Source organism: Ambystoma mexicanum, chromosome 4p (genome assembly GCF_040938575.1).
Source record: "Ambystoma mexicanum isolate Mex_15411 chromosome 4p, UKY_AmexF1_1, whole genome shotgun sequence".
NCBI classification, from domain to species: domain Eukaryota; kingdom Metazoa; phylum Chordata; class Amphibia; order Caudata; family Ambystomatidae; genus Ambystoma; species Ambystoma mexicanum.
The window spans coordinates 1,250,838,477-1,250,865,582 of record NC_090927.1 but is presented as its reverse complement, the minus strand read 5'-3'; the positions used below and the strand labels follow the sequence as shown (position 1 = coordinate 1,250,865,582).

The following is a 27,106-nucleotide window of genomic DNA, read 5'->3' as shown; positions in this document are numbered from 1 at the left end:
CCTCAAATTCACTCACAGTACACTGGTCTTGTCTCTCAGTTTGATGGCAAAAGGTTTGCTCTGTGAGCAAGGGCTACAGTAGGCTATATCCCTCTAGGCTGAGAGCCATTCACAATAACAAGACGCTTTGTTCAGACCCGGGAAGTACAGGACTTGCCTATGGGTGGAGGGGGCCGGGGGGAGATGCCCTTTTGGGCAGTCGATAAGTGGCTAATGTACCTCATCTGTATTTATGTCTTGCTTATGGTTGGCGGCTGTGGGTTATTTTGGGCCGTTAATGCAGGATGGTTATCCATGTTGGATTAGAATAGGTATTTAAGGATTATTTTACTTTTACAATGCCGGTCGGTGCGGCTACAGTCAGTATGTAACGTTGCAGTCGATGGTATATGCTGTGCTTAGGCCACCTCCTCTTGTTGTTACTCATCGGCCAGGTCGCCGAGTCAGACATCCCTGGGTTGTGACCCTTGCGGATGTGGGGGTGGAGGTGGATGTTTTGGGGCAGATTATTCACTGTGGGCTGAGGATTGGCAGCGGGGGTGGGGAAGGGTCTTTGGGTTCCAATTCAAAATTGCTTCACATCTGGTCTTAACATAGTGTTGGTTGCAGATTCAGAGTCCGACAGTATGTGTCTGCGGGGGTGTTTCAACTACTCCTGGGTTTGGTGGTGCTGCACATTGTTTTCTCTGTCAATTAAATCCCCTTGTTTTAGAGTAGGACAATCTGTGGCATTCCGATTTGGAATGCAACAGGGTTGGACAATCCTTGGAAGGTGGCGAATTACTGAGAGACAGAAGGCCAAAATTGTGCTCTTACAGGAAACCCATTTGGTACGAGCATTCAATGAGTTGGTGACTAAGGCTTGGGCGGCAGCCCTATACTATATGTCACTTAACCCATTCCTGGGGAGGGATTACTTTGATTCATAAATCTTTGAACTTGCGGGTCCTAGGCCACTACATTGATCTGGATGGCAGATTTTTTTGATTTCTGGGGAACTTGGCTTATAGACAGGCAACGATCCGTAACATTTATGGACCCAATGTGGATGACCCCCAACTTAAGGCCCTTCTACTTAGATGCACCCTTTATGTTCACACTAATCTTATTTGGACTGCAGACTTTGCTCTCGACACACTAAGGGGTGGATCTGTTGGCGGCCCTAGACCTGCTACGTACTCATAGGATTCTGCATTGTATGGATGAATTGGGGCTGGTTGATGCATGGTGTACATTGAATCCTGATGCCAGGGAATATTTGTACTACTCCAAAGTTCATGAAATGCAATCACGCATGGACTATGTTCTGGTAGGATCTGCATTAGTACACATGACCAGGGATTGTACAATTCACCCGTGGACGCCATCTGACCATAGTCTAATTCAATGGACCTGGTGCGGTGGCGCGACCATTTTGACATTTCAAGTCCATGGCCCTGCATGAACATAGGTTCTTTTCCGAGAAGCACTTACAACTCCACTTGGGCGGCCCATAACAAATCTAGATTCTTGCTTCACTTAAGAACACAATGGATGAATTTCAACCTACTGCTGATAGGGAGGCTAAGTATATGGCAGCACCCGCTCTGGCTCAGATCTGATAGGAGGGCAGACTGGGTCACCATCTGCCAGAGATGCTTTGGCGGGTTGGGGGCTCCTCTGATATTGCTGCAATAGGGGCGACTAGTGGGCAGGTTGTGACGGACCCTGACCAAACACTGGAAACCTTCGGGGAATACCATAATTGCTTGTATGCAGCTAGAGAACATGATTTACCAGGCGTACTGTCTGGGTACTTGGAGGAATTGTCGATGGCAGTATTAGATTGCAACGCCTGTGAGGCGCTAGCTGCACCGGTCACTCTGGAGGAGATATTGGCAGCTATTAAAAAGCTACCTTCCCCGAAAGCCCCCGGTTTTTGTAAGGAATTTGGGCCTACGTTATCCAAATACATGCTGCAGGTTTGGCAAGAATCAGTGTAGTCAAGGACTCTGCCTCCAACACAGCATGAGGCTAAATTCCTGGCGGACCGACTATTGCCCCACCTTTCCAAACGTATTCATCCGGATCAGTCTGGCTTTATGCTCTGGAGGTCCACTTCACTTAAGTTGAGGCGTTTGTCTGCAATTATTGCTCAAATTGATCCAGAGTTAGAGGCAGTAGCTGACCTTTTGGATACCGAAAAGACGTTAGATTCTGTGGCTTCAAACTCTTTGCTGTATTTGAGAAGGTCGCCTTACCTCCTTTTTTGCAAGTGGTCAGGTTGCTGTATGCGGTGGCCAGCGCTCAAATAGGTCTGATCGGTAGGAGATTGGGTCCTTTCCCCCTGGGTCGAGACACACGGCAAGGGTGCCCTTGATCTCGGTTGCTTTTTGAGATTGAGATGGAGCATCTGGCCAGACGTCTTAGCAAGTTTCATCTCAATCGAGGCCTGGCAATGGGAGGGATGCATGAGCTAGTTTCCCTCTATGCTGATGACACTGTTCTATACTTCAAAGATCTTGTAATCAACCTGGCCCCGCTGACACGGGAGGTAGAACGCTTTGGTGATGCCTCAGGGTTAAGTATCAACTTGGCTAAGTCAATCTCATTTCTACTGAACGAAAGTACGAAACCACCTCCTGATATGAGCTTATATAGATGGGAAGAATCATCAGTGCAGTATCTTGGGATTAGGGTAGGTAGAGATCATCTGCCCCTTTTGCGTGATAATCAGACGTATCTTCAAACACTCCATGGTAAGATTACTCGCTGGTCTACGTCGGCCTTGGGCTGTATTACCATCACCAAAATGGTGATTCTGCTGATATTACTGTACTATTTTCAGAATATACTGATCTGGCTTGCAGTGGGATTTTTTATCGAGATCAGGTCACTACTAATGAAGCCAACTTGGTCCCCAAAGGCTCCCCAGGTGGTTTGGGAGACTGGTGAAGTCTTATGGTCGGGGTGGCCTTGGAGCCCCTGATACAGAGCTATATTATTTCGCCTCACAGGTTCAATTCTTCACCTACTGAATGCTGGGCTCCATTTTCTCACTGCCCGTATGGATCCAGAGAGCCTCGGTTCACCCACTTTCCCCTTCAGGGATGCCTTACATCTCTTCAGGCATCGGACAAATGCTGTTTTGATCCAGTAGCTTGCACTGTCCTTGCCTGGTGTAGACTGTCACAGCGCATGCTCTGAGAATGTCCTTATGCACCGGGACTCAGCCCAAAGGATTGGCACTTTGAAACCTTCCAGTGATGAGACCATTGCAACACAGTAGGAGGCCTGGCCGTTCTTCGCTGCTGCAAGAACCGAGTGCCAATAGACAAGAAATCTGCAGTCGATTGCAATGTCTGAAATACGTCTATAAGCTCCAGGTGTCTCCCAAGGACACTACAGAAGCAGAAAAACCAGAGCTCGAGATCCCCTCAGCAGAGTGCAGGACCCAGTGAAGGAAGACCAACTGATATCCGAGATCCGCGACGGTACCATTTACTAAGCACTGGAACCACAAAGTGCCGCTGAACCGAAAAGAGCCTGTAGCTGCCAACGACCTCCCAACTACCGCCTCAGGAGCCCTCCACACATCCTCGCTCTTGTCCCCACGACTGAGGCTCAGGAACACAGGGTCTGCACCGCTGTAACAGGACAGAATCCAGCTGGGCCACTCTTCTGCAAACCAGAGGTACTGTTTAGGCTTGGGGAACTTACCTCATTGTCTTTTTTAGCTGTGCTTTTCTCAATAGGGAATTGCCTTTGCTTACCTTTAGAGTTGATTCCAACTGTCCTTTCACAGGCTGACAGCTCGTGTCGCTACAAGCGATTTAATTTAACAAGCTCTCTAACTTTGTGCAAGACTTTTATTCTAAGAAGGGCCTCAGCTCCATAGACTGTTTGAAATTGACCGTCTGTCCTGGTTCCCTGCAGACTCTTCTAGCCCATTGACTTTGATATTGCTGTCCCACATAGGTGGTAACTTGTTTTAGACTGTTATTGCTGGGAAAGGCTGGTCTAGATTTCATTGGAAGATTTAAGTGTCCTCACATACACTGAGAACCTGTTTAACCTTTTTTCCTTCCTTAAAGCTATCTGCAAAGTATAACTAGTGTGATATATAAATGCCATTACTGTCCAGGGTGTAGGAATCGTCTAAGAAGCATACCCAAAGATTATCCACTAACTTGTGCTGATCCTGAAAAGTAATTTTAAAGTATATTTCCCTTGTTACACAAATTGCCTTTTTTTTTTTAGAAGGCTTATTTAGAACTTGATTGTATAATAAATAACTGTAGCACAGAAACCTTGAAAGTAAGTGGTAATTGGTTACTTGTATTTACGAATTTCATAGCTACAGCTCACATTTCCCCTTCTTGAGATAGGCCTGGCTGCTGCTCAGTCACACTACCAACTTGTGTAGTACAGACCTATACCAAAAGGAGGGTTACCCAATACCAAGCAGATAAGTGTTGTGTAGTCTCATACAGTGCGACTGCACCAATTCTTAGCTAACAATCCACTAGCAGAGGACACCAGCAAGATGCTGAGTGAGTTTTCTGTGGGTCCAGCTAAAGCTGACCCAAATGCAACGCAGTAAGAAGAAGCTGAGCAGTCAAGGAGAGCGCAGAGCCGCAACACTGCTGCAGAGGTAGAGAAAAGCAGCCTGAGCAGCTGGAGAGAAGGGCCCCAGTTGCAGAAAACCTTAGTGGTGTACTGAAGTCCCAACAAAGGTAACAAGAAGTACGAGAGACCCGGAGAGGACACAGGGGTGGAAGAGAGGCAGACTCGAGAGAGTCTCCGCCAACCCAGTAGTAAAAGTCAACCTATTGGGAAGGCTCACTGAGCATCAGAAGAGAACTTCCTCGCCCCAGAGGCTGCAATAGGCCACTGACCACCAAAGAAGGGTCTTCACTCTCTTCGGTTCTAGATAACCTCTTTACAGCCTCTTTTCCTTCATATGTTAGAGGATAAAAACATTTTTTTTTCAAATTATGCTGACGACTCGCAGTGTCTGATCCCCTTAACATGCAACTATGAGAAGGACGTTTTAGCAGTGGCAGAGGTATACGACCTCATACGCGAGTGGATGAATAGAAGTGGGATGACTTTGAATCATGGAAAGACGGAGCTCATGATCGTCTGAACTAGACCTAGATTGGCGAAACTCGCATCACAGTATGAATCCTTCCGCATTGCGGAAACACAACATTCTGACAAAAAATAAAATAAAAATCCTAGGGGTGACATTTGACCAGTCCTTCAATATGTCTGGCCATGTTAATGGCCTGGTGTCATCTGTGGCTTATTACATCGGGCTCCTTTCGCATATCCGTCCATTTCTGTCCCAACAGGGCTGCAAAATGATTGCGCGAGCCATCATCTCTTCTAAAATAGACTATTGCAGTTCCCTTCTCATAGGAGTGGGCAAAACAGAACGTTTGTGCAAGTGTCGGATATAAGAAGAAAGCTTCATTGGCTTCCCATTGCTGAAAGGATAGAGTTTAGGATGCTTACTATTACATACAAGCCCCTTAATGGTTCTTTACCTGCCTATATCGCCAACAGACTGAAATATAAACAGGGTCCGCACACTCTTCGGTCCAACAATGACAAAAACTTTCAAACACCAAAACTGTCATTGGAATTGGTTAGAACGGGTGCCTTCTGGGTGGCTGCCCCAGCTATATGGAATTCCCTACCCTTAGCCCTAAGAAATTGTCCGACAATCGAGCTATTTAAAAATAAACTCAAGACATACCTATTCAAATAAGGGGATCTTACAGACCCCTACAACCTGAATGCTCGATACGGTTAGCTGTCGGCACCCGTATGCCTCTGGAAATAATTGAAAGTAAAGTAAACTAAGCCAAGTAGATTGCACATTAGAGGAGAACTTCATTGTTGCAGTGGCAGCAACAAGCCCACTAACCATCAGAGAAGGGTGTGGAACCCTAACAGAAGTATATTAAGTATCAAAGGAAAGCACCCTCAACGCAGTGGCAGGAAAAAGTACACCGAGACCCTGAGAAGGACCTGGGACTTTGCCAAAACCAGGAGAAGGGAGTCATTCTCCCGATACTTAAAGTTGAAGAAACAAATTCCTTTTGATCAAGAGACGCCAGAGGAAGGGAGTCATTCCCCTGGCTTTTGTGTGAACAATATTAGAGCGTGTGAACGAATACCAGGAGTCATTCTCTAGATTTCAAATATTTACTGTTGTAAAGGTTTGCTGAACCACAAGCCAGGGGAAGAGTGTCATTCCTCCTGGCATCTTTTTTGCCAAGGAACATTCCTGGAATACCACCCACCTACCAGGAGAAGGGAGTCATTCTTCTGGAGAAGGAACTTTAGTGTTGACTTATTCTTTAGTTCTAGTGCAAGGGATAGAAGTAGGTTGTGTGATGATGCGATGGAGTCATCACTCCTTCCTGGCGGTGACCTCTCCCCATGTGGCCAGGGAACAGCAGCCGCTACCTCATCCTGACCCTGGGGGTGGGTATATGAGGGGAGGATCACATGGGGAGACGGACGCTGATGGAGTAGCAGGGCACCATCAGACAAGGCATTGTCTTGTGAGGATAGCTCAGAGGCAACGCGCTCGCCTTGGAAGCTAGACGACGCGCAGCAACACAGGTTTGAACCCCGGGTCCACGCTTAGAAACCTCTGGGTATTAAGCAAGTTATAAAGAACCCCTTCATTTGAGGATACCCCATCCATGCCCAATGTCTTAATGGCATATTGTTATATCTCTCGTCACCCCTACCCCGCCCCAACTCCCCCCTCCCCCCCGGAAAGGTATTTAACAAGATCTGTATGCAAGCTGTCAAAATCTGACTTGCCTTTAAAGACTCATGAAAACACCTTCTTAGACTCTACCTACAAGTCATACAGAACTGCCTTACCCTTAAAAAAAATCACAAAGAACACTTACCCAGACTTTACACGCAAGTCGTTAAGAATGGAATTCCATTCCCATAGTTACAAGAGTACTGGAACGAGGAAGATGAGCTCAGTAATGCAGAGCAAATAAGGCCAAGAGTACAAGCTGTGTTCTAGTTGTTTGGCGAGCGCATACCTGTAGCCGGGAAATTTAAAAAACAGCATAAGCAGCCGATTGAGGAGTGCTGCTGGTTGGAGAAAGCTGCTCCTCTCTGTATGGACCGAGAGACGGTGAGGCTGGATAGTATTCTGTGGGACCAACCAGCTCGAGAAAGAGGAAAAGGGAGATGACCGGCAGAGAGAACAAGCTGCGGGAACACCAGAAGCTGACAGAGGGCCCCTGGGCCTTTGCACATGTTGAGAGGCAGCGTTTGCCTTACCAAATCCTGGAATGAAGCAAAAATGCCCAGCAGCAACCACGAGATGCAGAGAAGCCGAGGAACGGAGGCGGCGAGATGGAAAGAACCGCCAAACGACCGCCACTGGCTTTCTGCAGGAGAAACCAAGTGCGCCAGCAAGAGTCAGTGAGTCCACCCAAGGGAAGCGGGGACACTAGCGGCATACTGGCAGCCATGTCAAACCCGGATAATGTTAATGAAGTAAGTGAAGCACATGAAAGAGCAAGTGAGCATTTCTTTAGAAGGGAGAACGGAACAAAAGAGACTTTAAAGTGTATGCAATATACATATAGGAAAAGCCCTGGTAGGATAGTATACCAGGCATATACAAAATCAGATAAGAGATTATCAAGTTTGGAAGTGTGTGCAGACCCAGGAAAAAAAGCCCTGGCAGGTGGCAGGAAATTACACCAGGCAAATTAAAGCTGCAAGGAAAATACATATATAAGAAAGCCCTGGCAGGAGAGTATACGAGGCAGTTTCAAGTGTGTTAATACAAGAAAGCCCTGGTAGGGAAGCACACCAGGTGCAGACAAGTTGGACAGTGTATAGGAAATGCATCACCTAAAGAGATCCTGAGAAAGATGTAACAGGACTAGCAAAAAGGCTGTGCTGATCAAGAGAAGAGGAAAACCTGGCAGGAGAGTACACCAGGTATCCTAATAAATAAAGACAAATAACCAAGTTGTTTTGTGTACTAGCTGTGTATCAAGAGAAACAAATGCCAACCACCATGCCATCTTTGTGTCAGCATCCTTATTTCACACCCTTACACACTGGACCTAATTTTAACCGCCCCACTCTGTAATGTAAAGACATTGCAGTTGCTGATGGTCTGCAATTTCTTCCAATCAACTTGCTAATGGATACATGGCTGCAGGTCTCTGCTACTTGCAGTAGCGTCAGTCATCACACATGGTGTGGGGTTAGAGTATGAGGGGGAGTGCATCCAAGGCTACAGGTAATAAAAGGTTGATAAAAGATATACTATGGTATTTTTTGAAACAAGTCACCATTTACAGACCACCATACAAAAGTTCAAATTAGCATTGCCAATGCTTGTTTTTATTGGTTTTGTAACAGTGTAAATTACAACAGACACGCTTCGACTGGCAATACGCATCGACTACTGTGGTACAGTGTAATGCCATTGTCACTTTGAGGTAGAGCGCATGGCTACGTCTGGGTTTATGTTCTTTTTCATCTCTCCACGATTCATCTTCACAATGCTGGTGGTGAAGTGATGAAAGTTCGCCTTTAGTGGCAGGAAGGGAGCAAAGTTGCGTTAGACTCACCACATACACCCTGTTTGAAATGGCCTTATAAAAAAATAAAGATCTATTTTGGTGCTTTTGTTTTGATGTCGTCAAGCAGTTTAAAAATATGAAAAAAGCCAAAAGTAGAATGCAAACACTAGTCACAGGCTGCAGCACTGTATGTACTCCTGCATAGAGCGAGCTGAATGAGCCATTGCAGATTAGCTGAGTAGTTTGCGCCGATGCGCTAGTTGGAGATCGTCTCTTCATGTATCAAGATGCCCAAGGACGGTTTGAAATGATTCCCCCAGGTATCAAATTTTAGATGCTCTTGACAATCAATAGTTTTTGGGTACAAAAAAGGACTCGCACCACCACCATGGCACTCGCGAAGGACTGCAAAGGGCTGTTTGCTGGTTCCCCGTTCTGCCGCCCGCTCTGCCGCTCATTTAACTTTGTTGGACATTGACTATTTTCTCACCTACCGCTGTGTGTTTGCACGCCGACTTCACTCTGGAGGAAGTCTTTCCGTGCAACACCGCTTTTGCCCGTCTTCCGCGGCTTCAGGTGACTGGTGACACGTTTCCTTTCGGCTGAATTGGAAACGCCCCTTTTTTGTGCCTATTTCTACACGGACCCTCAGCGCACACGCGCTGCGCACTCGCGAAGGACTGCAAAGGGCTGTTTGCTGGTTCCCCGTTCTGCCGCCCGCTCTGCCGCTCATTTAACTTTGTTGGACATTGACTATTTTCTCACCTACCGCTGTGTGTTTGCACGCCGACTTCACTCTGGAGGAAGTCTTTCCGTGCAACACCGCTTTTGCCTGTCTTCCGCGGCTTCAGGTGCTTTAATTGTTATCTCGGAAATTGTGCCTGGAGAATTGTGTATTTAGGGGCTGGTGTTCTTTAAGACACTTACCAGATATTAATATACTTTATATTTTATATTATAGGTGACTGGTGACACGTTTCCTTTCGGCTGAATTGGAAACGCCCCTTTTTTGTGCCTATTTCTACACGGACCCTCAGCGCACACGCGCTGCGCACTCGCGAAGGACTGCAAAGGGCTGTTTGCTGTTCGCGGTGCGTGGAGCGGGGTGCGGTGGGGGTCGTGTTTTGGTGTGTGCACGGCATACTTCTTGGTTACAGGATTTCCAGTGTAGTACTGCAAGTGTGTTGAAGCAGTTTATCTATTTGTTTTGCTGTATTAGTTCGAGTTAGGCAATGAGTGACGTGAAGGGCACATTGTCGACTTTAAGAAGTGGTAAATGTTTGAGAAGCACTACAAAGTCTCTTGCAAACATGGAGCATCCACTGACTTTAAAAGAAAATCACTTGCCTACATGTGTTGATATAACCTGCACTGATGATGCTTCAAATGTGTTATTGCAAGGCTCAGGGCCTCCTAGTAACGGCACTTTATTGTATGAGTCTGCAGCGCCCTCTAATGCATTTCCCCTTTTTACATTGAAATCTGCCAATGAGGACAATGTATCGGTGGGAGCTTTTGCAGACGAGACGGGGAAATCTTATCCACCGATTTCTGACATATCAATGTTAGCACCTGGGATAATCGACGCTTTAGAAAGGCGCATTAGCTTATCTTTGGGACCATCAACCCCAGTGGCAGTGTCGTGTGGCTTGCATGATCAAGTACATTTTCATCCGCTACCCTCATATAATATGGATGTGTCTCTTAGTAGCAGGGAAGTGCCCAAGGTTTTCGCTAACATGTGTGGTAATCCTCCGGGTGGTTTGCGTTCACCTGGGGTATCCAATTCTGAAGAAGCCTTTAGGGTGACACCTCCCGCTACACAGCTCCCTCAGGCTTCTCCTTTGGAGCATGCCTTTCCCCACACCTCAAGCTCTCCTATTCTCAATATGGGAAACTCGGTATCTCAATCAGAACAGGAATTACAATCTTTTCCTGTTCTGACACGAATTCTCAATCTGCTTGATAAAGGCCACGAACTTACTCATGTACTTCTAAAAGATTTGAAAGATTCTGTTGTGGCAAATTCATTGCATCTGGCCAAGATCGAGGGTTTTATGTTGGCTCAAGAATCCTGTCATAATTTCCATGTAAGATGTCCAGAGCGTATGATGGAACTTGTAAGGAGGAATGTGTTCTCTTCTCCTGCTCCGCAGGTTCTTACTCAAAGCACTCAAACAATTAATGCCTCGCTCCTATTACATGGTATGCCTACTTCATTTGCATCTGCGGTAGCCCAAGCGGCGGTTGAGGGTCAGCCTAGTGTGACTTCTCCGCCTATAGAACTTGCAGATCTCGCTAAATTACATCATGAAAGAATATTGCAAATTGAAAATATTATGTACAATTCTAAGCTTTTTAAGTTAGATATGTGTGAGCCTTGCATCAGTTCACCTACATGTATGGCAGACCAGATTACGCCTGACAGTCCGTCGGCTCTTACGAATATCATCGAATCTACCGAGTTGCAGGTAGTAGCCGAAGAAAATGAATTGAATAATCACACATATCATGCGTCCCGTAAAATGAAGAAGGCATTCCAGAGAGCAATAAAACGCAAAAATAAAGCAAATAAAAACAAGAAAGGTGCCTCTAACATCTCCACCACAGAACATGTTACACAAAATGATGCTTCTAAGGAGGCAGCGACTCTCGGCTCTCCGACTATTTTACATATTGGAGAAGCAGATCTTCAAATTAATGCAAGTCAATTAACTGACGAGTCAATTTGCATTACAAATTAAAGATCCTAAAAAAATTCCTAAGAGTAAATTTGAGTGTACTAACAGTGCAAATAAGGTCTCGTCTCTGCTGCAGAAGGTAGACGACAGACATATTCCTGTATGCAACCTCAGCACTGTTGTAGAACCTACATCTGTTGCTATCAGCCAAACAAACTTGAATAAGTTTTTTCCCACGATTGAGAATAAAAAATCTGTTTGTCACACAGTGTTAACTGAGAAGATGCCTGCATCAAGTGTTGATGATGCATCTACCACATCTTTGGGGCAAGCAATGTTTTCTAAGCCTGCTCCTTGTAGTCTTCAGCCTCCTTCTCAGCCTTCGCTCGAGACTAGTTACGAAGCTTGTGTTGCGAGGCCAGATGCTCTTGAACACTTGCCGTTAGTACCGAAATTGGAGCATGTAGCAGTACCTGTTGATAACATGGCTAAGATGGTATTGCCGACTTTGGGCTTGGCACCTTTATCTGCTGCCCTGGTTGAACAGCAAGGAGGGCCTCCTCTATCCATACATTCTGCTATAACTGGGCAGTCTGCAATTCTAAGCGGTGGATAAGATTTCCCCGTCTCGTCTGCAAAAGCTCCCACCGAGTGCGGAAACTCGCTCAGATTACATGCGCTTTCGACTCGACTTACTGCACACGAAAGTAAGAACCAAGTATTGGGGCACTAGAGATAGAGAAGAGGTTGATATTAGTTGCAGATTTTGTAAAAAACCTGAATGCACAGAGACTCTGAAACACCTTTTTTTGTACTGCACAATTTTTGAAATGGCGAGAATTAAAAACATTTCAGCATTTAGTACTACTAATACCCATATGGGAAGAGAATTAATTTGGACCCGGTGTATGTGGGGCTCTAGTAATTCCATAATTTTGGCAACGGTGCGATTAGTGAAAATAATTGAGTCCGCACTTTTTTCTCTGTGTTGATGGTAATTGTGTGGTGGGGACATTTTGAGGACGTTGTTGAGTCCCTGTGCTTCTGCGTTTTATGTTTTTATGTCCGATGTGTTTTTATGATGCGATGGGTTTTGTGGCATTTGTGTAAGTAAAGAATATGTTTGTGATTAAGCAACAGTAAGGGAATATAAATGCCTGCTGTATATAAATGCTAGTTCTTAAACAATATGTATTAATGTGAAATGTAATTGGTTGTAAGTGTTGTAAATTAATTTTGTAAAGATGCGTTAGCATCAAAAACAAAATAAAAAATAAAAAATAAAAAAAAAAATAATAAAAATCGCTATTGTCTCTTTATTGTGACATCTTTACTGAAATGTGCGCTTCAGTTTTTGGCTGCTTTTTTCATTTCTTACTTTTCTTTAAATGTTGGGTTTCAGTGGCTGTTTTAATGGAGGGGTTAATCGCCTGTGGAGTGACGCACACTGTCTCAGTTCGCATCTTACACCTTTTCAATGGGAACCAGATACATTTGGATGCAAACAGCTGGAGAAGGAGCAGTGATGGGAGGGCAACTTGAGCACTTAAAGTAAAAGGTTTGACCTAATAATAGCACGGCTCATGTCACAAGGCATTCTGCTTGTGGTGTACTTCTGGGGAACTGCACAGCACCCTGCAATTGGTTTGGGCAAACACTTGAGCTGGGGCACTGCAGTTGCTTCCCACCACCACACAGTGGCAATTAGAGGGGTGCAGTTTAGTCATATTGGGGACTATGAAAAAGAAAGGAAGTAAGCAGAGAGGACTCTCCGACACATGGAGGTCTTGCATCGGCGCTAAAGGCACATCAGGTGATACAATATCTGTCCCCTGAATTTTCTGCACAGATGTGCAGGGTGAATAGGTTTTCAACTCTGAAGTACTCTGCCTTCATGTGTTGCAATGTGTCAATTTTCCTCTGAACAGAAACAGAACGTTATCTTATTCATATGCAAGTATAGAGATTTTGGGGGTTGGTAGCTAGGCTTATAAAGGGTTCCAAGTCCTAGATGGCTACGGTAATTGGTGCCCATGGTTGAGGGAGTCATTTTAAAGACTCAGACTAAACAGAAGGACCCATCATAGAGGGACCTCTAGGAGAAACAGTTCATTAGTGGATAGGCAAGTGTTGCTGAGAGGGCCCACAGACCATTCAAGCTAGATGGTTCCTGCGTGGATTGGTTCTGTTGCAAATCTGCAATTTTGGCATGGTTTTTGACCAGGGACTTCAATGTCCTCATTTTCAGAAAGGGCAGTGCCAGTCTCTCCTCACACTATTGCCCCACCTACTTCATAGACTATGGCCAAGCCTTGTTGGATGGTAATATTACAGAGGTTGCAGGATTGCACGGCCAGTCATAACCTCTTGACCAATGTTGAGATGGATTTCAAGGAGGGAATAAGTACCAATGATCAACATTAAATGGGTATGCTGGAGAAAAACAGAGGCATTTATGCCTTCTTCATAAACTCGGGAGACTTTTAGCTGTTGCTGGTGATCTTGTGTGGAATAATAAGGCTCAAACGCTATCCGGCTCCTGCATGAAAGACATTTTGCCAGATTTCTTTCTGAAGAGTCTGAAAAAGGTTGCATTGTAGCCAACCTCGAAAGGTTTTGTTCTTAATCTGAATTTGTGCAGCATTGGACTGCCTCCCCAACTGGGGAAGAGAACCCTGGCCACCCAGCTTTTTGCATTTGATGCAGACCTTCTGGCAGGGGCGGAAATAGACCTGGACATAGTCTTGGCATGTAACCCTTTGTGACTATTTGGACACCTGATTCAGCATCAGAGAAGTGGTTACATCAATTCGCTTCAATGCATGTTTGGGTGCTTATTCCATTACAGCCAAGTTGCCACTTAGTATGCATAGTGGGCATAAGTACAAGTGGTAGCTACAGCTTAGAGCCAAGACATTGGCTGTGCACCAAACTGGGAGTTGGTTATTTGCTGAGTATTGGTTTCCCAGAGCCTAGTTACAGCTGGGGCAGATGGGGAGGGGATTACTCTGATGTCACCACTTGCACTCAAGTCGGGATCCCATGTGCAAAGGAACTGGTCACTCTGATACCCCTCTTTATTGGGTGAACATCTAGTTAATTCCTTATGCTGGCATTAATCAAGGCATCCAAGGGAGATCGTGTGGCTCTCTTGTTTGGGATTATCACATATTTGGCTTTTTTCTGACAGAATAGCTAAGAGGTACTTGTGAATAGCAGGGACATGTTTTGTCAGTACTGTATGGGCAGGTGCCTGAAAAGAACAGGACACTCCGCCCTTGCTCAAATTAAAACATTGCAAGGAAAATTGCCTAGTACAGAGTTGGCACTCACAGATAAGTGTACTTTATTTTTTTTAAACAAACTAGGAAACTTGAAATTTGCAGTGGTTACCTTCAAGTCAGGTGGGAGGGAATATAGCGGTAGCCTCAATAGAACATGCGTTTTATTAGGGGAATCAGCTGTGCATTTGATTGGTCCACAATATGCACCACTGAGGCAGAGATGGATTAAACAAATGTCCTGCAGATGGGTGCCTGCACAGGAAGAGACTCGTTTGACTCAGATCCCTCATTTATAGAAGGGCTGGGCGTCCAAGAGGTGAAGACAGAGGCGCCCTGCAGAGTAAGTGGGAGATCCCAGTAGTGAAGGCTACCCTATTATGAGTTCTTCAGATACGCACAGCACACCACGTCTTACTCTCAGAGCCAATGATCACATCCCAGCAGCAACTATAAATTAACAACTGACTTAAACGATACTTCCCCTTGTTGTCACAGTCTGTATACATTTATGTTTTTGCTCTTGAATCTTTTTGTATGCTTTTTTATAAAAACAATCTTTCTATATAGGCGTGTACGCCTTTTCATCCCACTGCACTGTTTTTATATTGTATGCCAATGCTATATAAAACTAAGGTCAAGATAGGGAGTTGAGATTTTCTAAGGTTAGACACGCATTATCCGTTTCCTCTGTCATTTTCCCAAAAAAGCAAAGATTTAAGCAACCGTTCTTAAAGGATTTGCTGCTGCTAACTCTCAGCCAAAACGGTTTGCCATCAAGGTGTTTTTGATCCAGAAACAGATCAAGAAAATAATTAATTTAGCATTACAAGTTCTACCTTTCTTCAACAAATAAAGTAATTACTGGCTGGTTTTCATTTCTGTACTAGATTGTGAGTCAGACGAAGTGCATATTTTAAGCAATTGTTAGAACTTGATCAGTTGGCGGCAAAAGCATGGTAAATCCAAACAAATGCTACTGACGCAAGATAAATCATATCAAGTTAAATGTAAGCCATCAAAAAACGAGACAGTTGGCAGTTATGTATGCTACTAAAGTTGCCCCCATGATGGAGCACTTCTGTGACTGGATCTGTAAGAATAGGATCAAATAACTCCTTGAAAAGTATCTAAAATTATCACATAAGAGAATCTTAAAGTGAATGATTTGTGGATTTAGATTAAATGCTATGTTAATGATGGTGTGGCAGCTTGTGTGGAGACAAACAATACAGAAAGGAGGAAAAAAGACGCACAACATAAAGTAGCTGAAACATGGAAATACAACAATTAACGCTAGGTGATTTAATCAAGTGCAAAGTTGAGTTCTATTGCACTCGGATAGGGATGCTACTGGAATTATTAGGACTCAAGACAACTAACAGTTTAGTACCTCAACATTTTCTGTAAGACCATATTCAGAATGAGGATTTTCCGAAACCTGTAAAATAAAACATTTGTCAGCAACAACTACGTACAAACTCTTCACCACTGCAAAGGAGTTCCACATTAGTTTATTAACATTTTATTTAGTACCTGCGTGGTCTGCCCTTCCATGCTTTGTTCCGACTCCATTGTGAGGGTCACACTCAACGTGGATTCCTGAGGTCCTGAGTGAAACAGGAAATATGATTTAAACTACTGTAGCCACTTAACAATAACATTTAGCACCATTTATGGATCGTGCAACAGTGAAAAGTAAATGGAGCTACACTCCCCAGTCCTGACTATTTGCCCACCACCTCATGGGAAGGTGCGGCAATTAATACAAACTTCCCATAGAGACTCCTGTAATCAAGTTCCCAGTACATGGATTGCCTATGCATGGAGAGGACTCAGACATTTTTTCCTAGCTTAACAATTATACTCCTTGGAGTCTCTGCCCCCAAAGAGGCCCACCTACCAGTATACACACATTGGTTTCTCTTTGCCCGGGCACAAAGAACAGAAGGAGAGACTACACAAATCATTGCAGGGTGTAATATTCGACTTAATTGTCCTTTCCTACACACTTACGATTTAAACCATCAAAAAAACACTGATAGGCACTAATGCGTGGAAGCAAACAAGGTATCCAAAAACGCTTTGAACACATGCCAAATTTCACACAAACAACCAAATATTAGTGCTTTGCAAATGCACGCAGCCGAGCAGGCAAGGCTGCCATGCACCTTACACAGAGTAAAGCAATGACAAGCTTTCTCTTAAGCCCGACTGTGGGAACGTAAATGCTAACCTTAGAGGGGCATCATTCACAGAGTAGACCTGCACCATATAGGCTTCATGCCAAGCCTGCCCCACTGCAGGAAAAACATTAGGGCACTTCATTGGTGACTTTGTTGGTCGCATTTTTAAAGACCTGGTACAGCCACAAGCGCCGATACCAGCATGGGTAAAGTTGAGGCAAATTGAAGAATTTAAAGCATTTGCAAGTAATGTATATCCTAAAGTGGTCTTTCCCCTTTTTTGTAATTGCATGGCAGGCTGAAGAGCCACAGTCTGGGGATTGTTTAGAGCTATGTCAGAGATAAATATTGATTCAAAGTCTTCCAACCATCACCTCTTTTGTTTTTGCTGTCCTCCCTCCCACCCCCCCCAGTGGGATGGGTAAAGCCAGACGTGGGTCCTGAGCCTGCCGGTTCTAGATACCCAAGCTAAACCTCACTGATGACATCCCATGAGGCTGAAAGTGGTCAGGGGTTGGTTGTGGCCAAGTTCAGCGGGATGTGACCAAGGTGTTCGGGCTGGAATGCCCATTTTGGGGTGGAGCTAAACCGGATTGGAATATCGCCTTTCTTAACAGCTTGGCATGCCGAAGATCAATGCTGTGGAGGGTTGTCCACAGCTAGGCCACGGGTTAAGATTGTTTCTAGACCTCCCAGCCATCACCCCTTTTATTTTGCAGGAGCCATGGGCGGCCTATAACTCTGCTCCCCCGGACTAATCCTCAAACAAAGTATATGGGCCACTCAATTTTTTTGCAAAGTTTGGTGATGTTTGGTCCGGGGGGGAAAAGTTATAGGGAGGGGGTCCAAAACGTCTTTTTTTCCCCCATAGACTGAATGGGGGAAAACTTTGCGCACTGCTACAGGGCAAACCACTGGACAGATTTGCACCAAATTTGCGCCAGGGGCGCGAAAGCGTGCTTTTGCAAATTTTGTAACAATCCAGTCAGTAGTTCCCTGAAAAACCAACAAAAAGTATGTATGTAAAAATGTGTGATATCTATGTCCGCTCCGCGGACACTTCCCTGTTCGCTCCATGGACAAGATTGCAATTGGCTATTCCGTGGCATGCTGCCCGCGAACATGTTGCGCTTGCACCGATTGGTTGTGGCATAGCGTGAAGTGCGTCGTAATCTTTCGATACGGCCGCCATGTTTACTTTGTTTTCTGTTGAACGCAAACATCGGCGCTAACAAACCTAACCCAAGACGACACCAATGCACTTGTTGCACTTATGGAACACTGTTTGGAAAGTTGAGCATTAGAGAGACGTGGTAGACGAAAAACAACATGGAATAATTATTGTTAGCACTGTCATACAGTACGGTGCGCCTTACAACTCATTGTACAAAATGAACTTACTGCGTTCATTTTACAACACATACACATTACTGCAGTCAGGCTGGCATCCTACTGTTTGAAATCTGAGAATGCCACCTGCACTATTTCGTACACACAGCCCTTCTGCAAGTGTCGAAGATTAGCCGTTCTCATGAATAGCCGCTGATATGTTGTTGCAAAATGAGAATGTATTTGCATTCAGAGTGAAGGCCACTGAGTTTTCCTTTTTCAATACGAGCTCAGTACGGCCGCATATTTGTCGACACCCATAAGGGTCCCTTGTTTTTTAACTTTGACGTACAGGGAAAGAGTAGAAAGAATGTACGGAGTAACAGTTAGAAAAACATATCGCTTGATAAGGTTATGCTTCAAAAACATTTGCTCCGACCATCCAAAATTAGTTCCCGAAGAGCCACTGATCCCCATACACTACTGCCTGCAGCACACGCAATGGAGGCCATCCAAATCATGTAAGTCTATGTCTGCCAACTATATAGCACATTGACGTTATTTCTTCACTTTGCCCGCATAAATATTTTTTCCCTAATGATTTACAAGATTAATGTTCCGGTGCCTTGTTTTTGCCCATTATGGACATTGCACATTGTCGCCGTTTGTAGGATACCACTACATTTTCCCAAATTATAATAATATTTAATTTAAAAAAGTATGTGTTCAAATTTTGTTTTGTAGAAAGGTTGCGTGGTGATGCACGTTTTGTTTGCCATTCTACCACGCTGCTACCTCCAAACAATTTTATTATTAATAACGACATTCCAGCTTTCAGTGCCATTCCATTTTCTAACCCTAATATGGACATTGCACATTGTCGCCTTACATGGGGTCCCACTGCATTTCGTCCTATTGAATTAAATTTTCAATAAAATGTTGTGTCATAACTTTGGTTTATCCAAAGGTTGCGTATTCATACATCTTTTTTTTTTCCTCCATTTTCCCCATCAGATATTTCCTTCCCTATTGTCATTGTCCCGGATTACAGCTACCGAGTGACGGATTTTGCAAACGTCAACTCCAATTGTTTATCTCCGGTTGTCTGAGCGTCATAATTCACTGGGATGATCGTGTCGGCCCTCTGTGTCTGTATGCTTCTGTCGTCATAAGAAGTAACATTCCATCCTTTCCGCTGGATTAGATCAGATCAGAACGGTTGACGTCCTCTTGCACATCAATGTGGAAGGAAAACAACTACTTTGGCAGCACCGCTTACTTTCTGTGTGTGAAAAAAAACAACGTGGCCTTTCAAATTTTCATTGTCACCCAAAAAGACAACCTTTCAACTTCTATGGAAATGTGAATAGGGCGATCATTTCGCACAGGTCATTGTGAAACCAAACAATTTTACTAATTGCATAGGGCGATGATTTCGCTCAGTTTATTGTGAAATAAAACTTATGTACTAATTCTTATATGTTTGTGTTTTCTTTACAAATTTACTCTGTTTTTACAATGTGGTATGCTACGTTGCAGGACGTAATGTGTTCTTTTATAGTTGCTCCATCACGACACGTACATCCATATGGACGCATTTGTTTAAGCAGCCAAGGAACATTATTCAGAAAAGTACTGCGCACCACTTGCATTGGGTGCGGGAGGGTCAGGCCCATCTCATATGCTTTAGTTCTGTCCGGCCATTTTCTGTCACCATCAGGCCAATTTCTGTCATGCAGATGCCCCATGGCCAGAAATGTTTGTGAAATACATGGTTACACCCTCCAAATACACATATCTGCACACCTTTCGACTTGTTCCACTTACGACATTATATGTGGAAAGGTGAGTGGTAATGCTGTTGCTGCCAGTATTTCTGACATCATTATCCTTCTTTCGGATTTTATGTTAACTTAAGTACAGTACACCTTTGCGTTCTTTACACTCCTTACAGAAAAAAAATTACTACATGTACAACACATGTATGTAAAGGTCATTGACAACGACCGAAAAAAGCTTGTGTTGTGCATGTGATTGTGTTCTCATTTTTAACAAGTGTCATCATGTACATAACAAATCAACGGTACAGCTTCCGTCTCTAAGGGGGAGCCTCCATGTATGGTTAATGGCCACAATGTTGGGGATGGGACTACTGGTCTTTACTGGAAGGGACAAAACATGGCATTTAGGTCGCCATGTCCACCAGGCACGGTCTTTGTGCTAAAGATCTTGCTCATAACCACAAATTTGTCAAGGAACACAATGTGGTGCTCCAATTACGGGGGACACCGTTTCATTTTTGCTTTCTGCAGCCTGCAATGGAAAGCAAAGAAGGCTTTCTATCCTACACCCGTTTTCCCTTTCTATGGTGGCCATCTTGACAAAGGATTTCTTTTCTTCAGCCGGGAACGCCAGAGGCGTTCCGGGTGAAGAGAAAAAAAATCCTCTTTTTTGATACCACGCATTGCTGCTGCAAAATCTCGATTGCTAATGGCATTCATTCCGCACTCTTTGGAGGGCAATGGGGTTTAATGATCCAGATACATCGTTATGCACTCGTGCTTGTATTGTGTTCAACACTTGCATTGTGGAATTCTGCACCGGAAAATTTCCAATTACAAGTTCCAACCAGAACACCCAATGTACTTTCCCACTATCAACTAGTTACACATGACATTGTGAAGTGTGTATGATTTTTCGAACACGCCCCCAGGCGGTGCGCCAGCATAGGATATTGTACATTTCTTTGGAAGGTGGCCAGTTACTTCAAATGTTCTGTTACAGTACTATGCTTATGTGTTACTATTAGAACTCTGATAAGTGTAGTACAACATTTGTTATAGTAATATGATGCATTTACACTACTAAAAATGTATGGCATTCAGTTAAAAAAAACTTTGCTACAGGGATGTTATAATTACTTTGCCCTCCCAAAAACCTGTAATATTCACTACAAAAAAAAAAAAAAAAAAGAAAAAAACTGTTGAGGGGACGTTATGGTTGCTAAGCTTAACACAATGGGGGAATGTGCAGTGTTGTTTGGTGTCACTGTGAAGTAGAACATTCCTTTAACAAAGTGTTTTACCAAATGTACATATTTATATATGGCAGGGAACAAAAACAAAGGGGCTAAACATGTAATGCCGTCAGTGATGTCATCAGTGACATTTGAGATGACATCTTTCATGTTCTGGGTGTTAGTGTTAGCAGTGCACAGTGGTGATGACAAGTAAGGGTGCTCAGTCTGCCATAACTGGCGAATTTCAGGGTTTTTTGTTTTTAATGTGAAGCATAAACATATATGTTATGTTACTTGGCATTTATATAGTGCTCCATAGATCATTGGTATGACCTCAAAGCGCTGGTAGGTTGAACGCCCTCAAGGAGAGAGGGAGAGAGACGTAGGGTGCGTGGGTGCACCAGATGTGTGCAGCTGATGTAATTGCAGCATCCTAGCATTGGGTGTGGTGCTGAAGATATCAGTTGGATGTGTGCAGTCTGGTGGGTGGACAAAGACTGGGGTCTAGCTGCGTTAGGCCTGAAGGATGCATAGACGCATATGGGACGCGTATGAGCTGTTCTCATACTAACATGACCTGACGAACACCTAATCATCCCAATTAAAACACAGCTAGCTGAGCACATACCGGCTAGTTTAGGCATCTCCTCAGGCCTAACGCAGCCAAAACTCAGTCTAGGTGTCCACCCTCCAGACTGAACACATCCAACTGATTTCCTCAGCACCACACCTACCGCTAAGAAGCAGCTATCATGTAAAAACCACACCAGCTGCACACATATCCGGTGCGCCCACGCACCTTACGACACTCTCTCTACTGATTTGAACTGCGGTTCCCGAGGGCGTTCAACCTAACAGCGCTTTGAGGTCATACCAATGACACATAAGGCGCTATATAAATGCTAACATAACATAGTGAGTCTGTATAGGAAACCTATTGCAACAATATGTAGAATGGCCACGAACCGAAGGCTGTGGCAAGTGGGCCCCAAAGACAGTTATTTGTGGAACACGTACAGTGTCCATGGCCAAAGGCCGGTGGCAAAGGCCATGGCTAGTGAGCGGGAAAGCAAGGTAGTGTTTTAAAAGATACATATTTTTTTTTTTATTGTGCAATACTGGTTAAAATAAACCTTATACACATTAATAGCATTGTAAAATATCTAAAATACACACCAATACAAAATGCAATATACTATATCTGATTAAATTAATTGCTGTAATTTGTTACCAACAATCATAAAAGGTTAAAACATGCACTTATTGTAAACACAAAATGTGTAAAAACACCAGCATTAAGAGAGGTCACGATTTTGTGTTACCAAATGGCCAGTGTCCCTTTTAGAATTTGATCTCATTACTGCTTGGGCATTTATGCAGTTGTTAGCACATTTCCATATATGAAACAGCCATAATTACAACAGATTCCGTGCCCATGATAGAGCTCCAGAATTGTTCTCCCTCTCGCTGTTGTGAATTTACAATAAACTGTGCGTAACCCTGGTCATACCATTTGGACATCTTTTGACACTGTTAGTACATGAGCGGCAGTCTCAATTTCAACACAATCGCTTCTCACAGGGGGATCTTTTTCCACCTCCCTGTATGCTCAAAAGTGTGTAATATGCTTTGCCGCAGGTAGGTTATAAATATTCGGATCGAATTGGGGCAATATTTAACCAGATAGCCATTGACATGGAGGCCCCTAAATGCCTGCTTGCAGTATTCTGCATACATCGGTTTGGCTTCCAGGGAATCCAAGTTATTACACACCGCTAGGCGTTTGGTTCTCTTTTTTACTGTTAACCAATTAGGGAGGTTCCTCAGTTCTTCTGGTTACAAATGAATCAATGCCACGTGCCCCCTTGCGGATTGCCTCAACCCTTGTACAAATGCGTTGCTACAACCTACGCCATCCAACCAGGCCAAGTGGCAATAGAGAGAGTCCAGGGATCCAGCCGCTAGCCAAATTGTGATATACAGTTAGCACGGTTGTATTATCCAATACGTTCTCAGTGATTGAACACCCAACTCACATTGTAGAGCTTGTACAAGTACTGATTGAGGGATCTGAGTATTCTACCCTCCAATTTATCTAGCCAGGTTATCAAATTTTCCGGGAGACTAGCCAGACCGTAAAGTATGGCTGGAACAATATTCTTACTATATAAAGCTACTTGGCCTTCCAAGTTATTTCCGCCCTTTAACCGCATGATCTTTTTTATAAAAACAAGCTATTTTTTCAATCACATTATAGCTCACAATATTACAATAGAAATCACTAGAGGGCGATTTACATATTTGGAAACCCAGATAAGTATTTATCAACAACTTCCAGGAGACTTCCAATCAGATACCATTTAAAGTTATCTGATTTATGTTGGTTATCTTGTTTAACCTCAAAATATTTGCAATTGCTAGAATGTAGCATTGGAGACCAATAGCCATTTTATGTAATATAATTTTGTCATCTGCATAGCTGAGCCATTGTAGCTTTATGGAACCCAACATGGGCGTGAAGCTTCTTGCAGTTGAAATCGCGACCCCTATATCGCTCACATATAGATTATACAAAAGGGGTGCAAGTGTACAACCTTGTCTGACTCAAATATTCGTTTGAATGTCTGTTGATCACCCCTTTGTGATTGAAGCAAATAGCCATACTATTCTCAGAATACAGTAGAGTGATAAAAAACAGAACTATTCATGCCCCAACTGTCGAGCTTTGTCCAAAGTTTGACAAGTGAATGCTCTGCAATAAAATCAATAAAACATGTATCATTTTTCTTTACTTTTTTTTGTTACAAAGATGATATATTGCAGGACACTAATGTTATATAGGGTATTGAAGCCTTTTCTAAATCCGGATTGAAAGAGGGAAGGACACCCCGCTTCTATGGACCATTTGGTCGCCTTATTCAATAATATGCTAGCAAACATCTTCTGGCTAGCGTCAAGCATTGCCAGAAGACAATTATCAGGGTAAGCGTGTGTACCCCTTTTAAAAACTGGTATTAGAATAGCCCTCCTCCAAGACTGAGGAATTTTGCCCTCATGGTAGGTTTTACTGAACAATTGCTCAAATATATGAGCCCAGAAGAGCGGGTTTGATTTGAATACAACGTTAGCCAACAAATCGGGTCCTGGTGCTCGTGAATTTTTAGAGGACTTAATTTAATATTTTCCGTCCCAAAATCTTCATTGTATTTGGGGCAGTGTATATATTCACAATATGTCTTATCCTGAGCCGATATATCGTAGAACATATTCTTAATCGAGTGCCATACTGACTAACCAATTGGGCATAATTTGATCCATGAGGACTTCAAGAATCTTTGAACCATTCCCCAAAAGCTTTCGTCAGCCCCCATTCTAATGAGCTTATAGAGGGCAAGGCAGTTTGCCGATTTAGGTGACGATTTATGGTTTCGGACCCAATTTTTATGCCTCGTACTCATCGTACTCTTAAACTGCTTTTTGAACGATACAGAGTGGCTGATGTTCTCGTCAATTGCTCGATGGAGCTTACGCAAAGCACTTTTTGCTCCTCGAATCTCTGGATCAAACATGTTTTCATGCTGCTTCAATGGCTTAAACGACTTAGGAAATACCTGAACTTGTGAACTGAGCCAATGCATGAACAGCGACAAGTCCCTGTTATTATTCCCAAGCCAATTAACTGTAGATGCCTTGTTATTACTCATTTTAAGAATGCTCTTGTTCCATGAGATACGATTCCCTTTGGGATTTACATTCACCTGGCAATTGATTTTATTAAACTTATACAGGTTCAGCAGCGTAAGGGTCCATGTCATAACAGCGTGGTCGCTCAAGGTGGTGGGGGAGATCAAACACTTTAAAAATCTATTGTGTACTCCTGTCAACAAAAACCTAATCAAGACAAGACCTACTAGTGCCATTAGACCAGGTTTGTAGTATTGTACCCATACCCTGTGGCCTATTGAGACAGACAAAATCTTCACCAAGAATAGCCTGACCCAGGGCCAACCCTGCCCTTTACTTTGGCTGGAGGTTCACCTGCAAATTCCTCATTGATAATCAGACATGGAGCTTTTAAATCACTGGCTACGATTACCCACCCAGCAGGGTGCTTTTCATACCAGTTATTTAATATGTTTTGCAATACGATAATGTCCTCCATGTATCCCTCCATACCTGAAGCAGAGTAAATGTTAACAATCAATGTCAAAAAATAGGACGACCTCAGGCCCACAGTAGCTGCTAATACTGATTTGGAGGTTAACTCTGGCATGAAAGGTTTGAATCCAATTAAGTCCTTGCACCAATACTCATCCCACCCGATGGACGCCCTTGCTTTCCACCAACTACATGGGCTGATAAAATAGAATACTCATCAATGAGATCGTCCAGCAACCAAGTCCCTCGTCCCGGGGATGGGAAAGAAAAGATGGTGGTCCATAGGTAAAAGTGATCTTCTCAATATTACAAGAAAATCAAATATTTTTTGGTATCCCCTCATAGCCACCACTCATACCTTGCGAGTCATTCTATTTAGACAAACATGTATTATATCTATAGTGACATTTGCTTTCACCCAGACCTTCCTTCCCATGCTCAAATAGACTGTCAATTTTAAACCCATTTCTGCCTGAGCATTTGAGCAGATATGTAGCAGTGACGCAATTCTCAGCGTTTCAAATTTTATGATAGCCCAGTTAACGCGACTATCCCACCTTGGGATTTCCACACCACAAATATCACTCGAAGAAATCGATGCCAAGTCAGGAATTTTTCTCTATATCTCCAGCAATCTAGTCCTACTCAGGAAAGGGCTGTCCTGCTTCAGGTGCAGTTCTTTTTTTACCATGGGCTCCAATCCAGCAAATACGTGCCTCCTTTCCCTGCTATCATTAACTCTGTGTGTACGGGTAACTCCTTGGTCAAGGCACTTAAATTGTGCTCCTGCTGTTGCATGTAGGCCTTCAGTTATGAGCTTGCTTTCTATAGCTCGGAGGGAATTTCCCTAGATGTTCCTGGCACTTACATTTCCCAGCTTCTACTACTATAGAACTGTCGGTCTTGGGCCTACTTTGGGCTTGCAGGAAATCCTCCGAGATGTAGGCCACTGTGGTTGCATTTGGGATCCTTCTGGGACTGAACCCATTTATCCAATGGGCCCCTCAATTCGACCTCCTACGAATACCATTCTCCAGATCATTTGAAAAAGAAACTGTTTGCAACCCCTTAGGTCTGCTTAGGCGATTAGTTGGGCCCGATTTCTTGTTACCTTTGGGGCTAATAATGGCTTCTTCCCGATAGAGAGGGACTGTCAGGAGCTTAGCCAGACTCCGCTTTCTGTTTTTCTTCTGGATCTTTGGGGAGCTGTTAAGTGGGGAAATGTCATTACACAGCGCTTCGAGTGAATCTTCCTCATTTTCAGCCATGATCCTCCAAGAATCATTGTTTGTGGAATTGACACGTCTTCTTGCAGTGAAAGGGTGTATTCAATTTCCCCCGCACCTGTTCCAATGGAGCTAGTGGTCTTAATAGGCGGCTTTATCCTACTTGGACCCCTTATCAAGGTGCCTGTGTCATTTGACTGTGTAGCTGTACTTATGGCTTTAGTTAGGCTGCAATTTCCTGCCATAGCATTAACGTTTGCTACTTTGTAGACATTTTCCTTTATGACCAGTTGGTCACTTTATATATTAGTACACATGGCATCACCAGGGAGGCCAATATCGATGGAAATTCACTCAAGGCCGTTTGCGCGGGCAGTGGTACTTCACCTCTATTTGCCACCTGCTCGTTGTCACTTACTATCGTTCTCTCCGAGCACGATACCAAAGCCTCCAAGTTAGGTGTGGCCGATAGGTTAAGGACCTTTGCGTTTTCTGCAAGAGTGGATAGTGCGTTTAAAGAGTTCCTTTTTATCTGGTAGCATAGGTTCAACAGTGATCAATTATTGTCTAATGCTCCAGTGTAAAGTTAGACATGTCGAAATTGGTCACGTGTTCTACCTCTGATGTCACCAATAATGGGAGATCAATCATATTCT

At 43.8% G+C, this 27,106-nt stretch overlaps 1 protein-coding gene across 7 annotated transcripts in view; it reads right to left on the bottom strand.

Annotated features, from left to right (window-relative positions):
• DPY30 (dpy-30 histone methyltransferase complex regulatory subunit) overlaps nt 1–27,106 on the bottom strand; it is a 180,059-nt gene that overhangs the window by 72,252 nt on the left and 80,701 nt on the right. For 2 of the 7 annotated variants that reach the window (XM_069606918.1, XM_069606919.1), the window contains exons 2-3: nt 16,069–16,142; nt 15,926–15,973 (exon numbers count right to left, since the gene is read on the bottom strand). In XM_069606918.1, the coding sequence (XP_069463019.1) occupies nt 15,926–15,973; nt 16,069–16,107 (87 nt within the window). In that variant the 5' untranslated portion in view covers nt 16,108–16,142. The remainder of the gene's footprint in view (nt 1–15,925; nt 15,974–16,068; nt 16,143–27,106) is intronic. The other 5 variants (XM_069606920.1, XM_069606917.1, XM_069606923.1 and 2 more) reach the window with 3 other exon arrangements.